We start from the raw sequence: 5,137 nt of genomic DNA on the forward strand, positions 1-5,137 counted from the left end.
GTATACATTATTGAACCCATCTTTCTCAGTCTCTCCCCAACCCCAAGGTCAGTCCTGTTTTACAACAGTGGCATCATGCGGTATTTGTCCTTTTGTGACTGAGATACTTCACTCATAATAATATCCTCCAGGGTCACTCATTTTGAATAATATTGCATGAGTTCCTTGTTTTTCAATGCAGCATAGTAGTCCATTGTGTCAATATACCACAGCTTCTCTATCCATTCATTTGTTGATGGGAGAATACTGTAAACTTTTAAGGATTGCCTTAGTATATCTCCCTGTAAACATTTGCCTTAGTGCTTTATGGTGAATTCCAGCTTGTATCAGCCTCCCTCATAACCTGAAGTAGCCTTTGGTTTATTACAAATATTTAGTATGAAATTTGGCTTCCCACAATCCTATATACAAGAGCTCTGAAGCCTGCCCTGTCCTGAGCCAGTCTCACTGACTTCAACACATCTACTCTCATTACCCCAGTTACTGTATATTCAATATCTCATCTAGAATCTTCCTCTCCTGTGCTGTTTCTCCACCCTTCCAAGCATGATGTCCCTTTCCAAGGACATCCTTCTCTTGGCCATGTGCCCAAAACTATGTGAAATGGAGCTTCAAAATTCTAGCCTCCATGGAGAAGCTTGATTTCACCCTCTACAAGACAGACTTACTTGTTTTTTTGGTGGTCCATGGTATGTTTTAGACTCTTCTCCAGCACCACAAGTCAAAGGTATAGTTTCTTCTTCTGTCGTCCTTAGTTATTGTCCAGCTCTCTGATGCATAGCTAGTAACTGCAAAGACCATGGCCTGGATTAGGCCTACCTTAGTCTCTAGACTGACATCGCTGCTTCTAAGTACTCTGGAGAGGTCCCTGACAGCAGATTTTCCCAGTACAATTTGTTTTTCTTTACGAAATAATTTAAACTATTGTTTAATTTTGATAAGAATTCAAGGTAGACTATCTACTTGAGGAAGATTTCAGGGGATTTAAAAAATATCTTTAATTTATTTTTTGGGGAAAATATAACTAAAAATAATTTATTTTTAACTAAGTTTTATTTTGAGGGCATAACTAAACTTGTTCCCCCACCCCACCCCATCTACTTTGCAGAAGGGTTAATACAGTGAATGTTATAAAGTAGGTATGAACATCTCTAAGGATTGAAATCAACATTAATTGACTATCTTTAATTTTTTTAAACATATAAAATATTTTAATTTTTTCCCCATTGTTGTACATTTTCTTCCCCCTTCACCTTCTCCTTCCACCAGCCCTCCCTGAAGTGCACCCCTTGCTCCAGATTGTTGTAATACATAATAGTTTAGTATTTAAAGATTATTTTAGGAAGATACCATTGAGAAAGTGATATTTGAACATGAGAAACAAAATGAGGGCAGGTATCTGGGGAGAAGCAGTCCAGGGAGAAGGATCCTCAAGTGCAAAGACATTTGGGTTGTAGGAGTATGACTGACATGTTTGAGAAATTGCAAGCAGTCTCAAGTGGACATTGTAATTAATGTACAGTACTAGAACAGTGATGATAACTGATAGGCCTGATAGAAACACTTTCATAAAAATGAAGTTTCTGCTATTGTTGTTATTATTGTTTTTAATATTCTCCTTTCTTTCCTCATCTCAGGAGCCTCAGCAAGATGACGAGAAGGGCTGAAATGTTCCCAAATCAGGTCCTTTTCTGATGTTGGCTGAGGCTGGGGTGAAGAAGAAAATACATGCAGAATCTGCCTCCCTGTGTTCTGGTCTGCCTGGATCTGCCTGACCCTAACCTGAGTCTTGCTCTGGTGGGTAAAGAAGGGGGTGGATGGAGAGTCAGCAACTAGCAGATGAGCTATTGCCCACCTGATTACCAAGAGTTTGGACACGATTTCTCTGTCTCACAGGTGAGGATGAGAAGAAATGACCAGGCTGTAGATGTTGTGGCAGGTGGAAAGCAGTCTAGCCTGGTAATTAAGAGTGGAGATTCTGGGTCCAAGTCTTTGCTTGGGTTCAAATATCACCTTTGCCACATCCGTTGGCAAGTCAGTTCACCTCTCTTTTACCTCAATGGCTCCATATTCTAAGATGAGAAAAATAGTAATAGTTTTATCAAGCTTCTATTGGGAGCTCTGGTGGCCTAGTGGTAAGGAGTTGCACTGTCTGCCCAAAGGCACTCAGTTTGAGTCCTTCAGCTGCTCTGAGGAAGAAAGATTAGCTAGCAATCTCCTCCTGCGCCATTACAGGGTCAGCTATGAGTCAATTCTGACTCTGTGGCACATAACCATAGCTAGAGTACTTCTATGACTCAGAGAAACCCTGTGAACAACAGATCTGAACCTTGCCCTGTTCTGTACCGTCCTCATGATGTCTCCCATGGTCAAGCCAATGGTAACAGTCGCTGTGACAATCCATCTTATAGAGGGCTGTCCTCTCTTTCGCTGATCTTGTGGATCCCCTGAAAGGTCTCAGGGAGCTCTAGGTATCCCCATGCTACACTCAGAAAACTGCGGGGTTAGACCAACGTTGGTTCATTCTCTAAGCTGGACATATTGAGCCTGACTAATGCTTGACATCAAGAAAGCGTGGGAAAGAGAACAAAACAAGTGTCTGTCCTCAATTAATCTGCTCCTTTGACCTCCGTGGTGTTTTCAGTTCTTGTAGTTAGTTTCCAAAATTTTTGAAGTGGGAGTTTTCACACATAGTATAAAAATATCTTGAAAAACAGAAAGCAGCATCACTGAACTCACATTTCTGTTTTGCATAATTGAAGTTGAATATTTATATAATAGGCTGAAGTTGATTACTTTGCTGTAACAACTTCCCAGGGTCCCCACTGATCCCTATTGTCCCACATCCAAGGTTGCCTCTCTCCTGTAGAAGTTTCAGCTGGTAATCCCTGAATATGAGGGTCATTTTTTAGTGCCTTAGCCATCTTCCTCTTATAATGGAAACCACTGCACACACATCTCCCACTCTTTTTACCTTTAAAACTAGAGCTCCGATCTGTTGCTATCAAGTTGATTGCAGCTCATGGACATCCTACAGGACAAAGCTTCATTGTCCTAAAGGGTCTCTAAGGCTGCAGCCCTTCCACAAGCAGATTTGCACATCTTTCTCCTGTGGCATCACTGGTAGGTTCAAACTGCTGACAAGTGTAATCACTAGAGGGGCTAGAGGGCTTTGGACCACACTAGGTGACACTGTCAGAGGACGTGACAGCAAAATTAGGGTTTATAAAAGTTTTGTGCAGTCTTTAGCAGAAATTTGTTGTTTGTCTTTTTTTGGAAATTTCTGCACTGAGAGATAACAATGTTATATGTAACATAGCTTTGTTATGAGTCAGAATTGACACCAACAGGTTTGGGGGTTTTCTCTAGTAAATTCAAATACCTTTTACCACTTATGGTCAAGAAAGATACTGAGCAAGGATTTATTTCTGTAACAATATAAGACCAGAGAAACCATCTTGACTAAGATGTTTGATAAAACATTTAAAAACAACCTTTAAATGCAAAACTGAGCTGGGTACAAGAAGTCTCTGGAAAACAAATCCAAAGTCAAAACTGTTAATTTAATTTAGTTATTTGGAAAAAGGGAATTGATAAACTATGATGAACCACTTTTTAAAAATCTGACATAAAATATGAATAATATATAAAGAAATATAAGCTTTTATATTTTTTTATTTTTTTTGTACCTTATACTTCTTATTGCCTGTGCAGCAAATGCTTGTTTTCTTTCAGTCTGCCCTCAAAATAAAGGAAGAAACCCAGACCATACAAAATGTTTCATAAAATGTTTTGTGTTGGGGAGCTCTGGTGGCCTAGTGGTAAGAAACTGCACTGCAATCCCAGAGATATGCAGTTCGAATCCACCAGATGCTCTGCTGGAGAAGGAGGGGCCTCTCCTCCTGTACCAGTCAGATACAGTTTGACGGTACACACACACACACACAAAATAATAAAATAAAAAAAATAAATTAAAAAAAATGTTTTGTGTTACATGCCATCCAGTTGCAACCAATCACAACCTTAGTTGGAGATTGCCCATGTTTCTCCTGTGGAACTGGAGGACTTGAACTGCTTGCCTTTGGGTTGGTAGTTCATCTTTTTACTACCAGTCCACCAGAGCTTCGTCAGAAAAATGTACTATTCCCTTCTTTCCACTTTACTTCTAAGTGTCTCATACCAGTATTGCAGAAGCAAAATACAGTGAGGATCAAATTTTAAGAAGAAAACTAGAAAATTCTTAGGTTGTACTGTACAATTCCTTTCTTAGTTTAGTATCTTTTTGCTCCTAAAAGATGAAGAAAGAGATGAAGAGAAAAGACAGAAAAAATAAGCTAGAGGTCTTTCACTAGGAACAGCTTTCCTGCCATAGCCCCTCATCCCCTGAAAATGTATGCCTGCACCAAGTTTGTCTCCAGCCCTTCCCTGGTCAGGAGTGCCTCTCAGCTACTGAGCCGTCCATTGGCTGCAGTGGTTCTGAAACAACCAGAGACACTGAGAGATGAGAATTTAAGCTGCTTGACAGCCCTACGTTCCTTGCTTTCATTTATCCCTAGTCTCAGCTTCCAAACCAGCACTATCTCAAGGGCTATTGACACAGTAGCCAAGTTCATTGGGGTGGGGGCTGCCACGGTTGGAGTGGCGGGCTCTGGAGCTCGGATTGGGACTGTGTTTGGGAGCCTCATCATTGGTTACACCAGGAATCCTTCTCTGAAGCAGCAGCTCTTCTATGCCATTCTGGGCTTTACCCTCTCAGAGGCCACGGGACTCTTTTGCCTGATGGTGGCCTTTCTTTTTTTTCAATTTTATTTTATTATATTTTGTCTGTGTACCGTCAGATCAGATCTGACTGGTACAGGAGGAGATTGCCCCTCCTTCTCCAGCAGAGCATCTGGTGGATTTGAACCATGTGCCTCTGGGATTGCAGTGCAGCTTCTTGCCACTAGGCCACCAGAGCTCCCTGATGGTGGCCTTTCTGATCTTCTTCGCCATGTGAAGGAGCCATCTCCACCTCCCATAGTTTGTTGGTTTTCTCCCCCCATCTTATCTACCCTGTGTGTTCCTTTCCCTGTAACTCCCCAGGCAGCCTGGGGAAAGTGATTGGCTCAGGGTTTGACTGAGGAAAGAGAAATAAATA

The 5,137-nt window shown here is 41.2% G+C and overlaps 1 protein-coding gene across 1 annotated transcript; it reads left to right on the forward strand.

The window, feature by feature from the left end:
- Window positions 1-4,389: 4,389 nt before the first annotated feature.
- On the forward strand, window positions 4,390-4,788 carry LOC102844187 (ATP synthase F(0) complex subunit C2, mitochondrial-like; the record flags this gene model as incomplete). Its single annotated transcript, XM_006901092.1, has 1 exon — window positions 4,390-4,788. A coding segment is annotated over exon 1 (399 nt), but the record flags the coding sequence as incomplete, so codon positions are not given.
- Window positions 4,789-5,137: the final 349 nt, after the last annotated feature.

This window comes from Elephantulus edwardii, unplaced genomic scaffold (assembly GCF_000299155.1).
Source record: "Elephantulus edwardii isolate Elephantulus edwardi_28Jun2011 unplaced genomic scaffold, EleEdw1.0 scaffold00308, whole genome shotgun sequence".
NCBI lineage: Eukaryota > Metazoa > Chordata > Mammalia > Macroscelidea > Macroscelididae > Elephantulus > Elephantulus edwardii.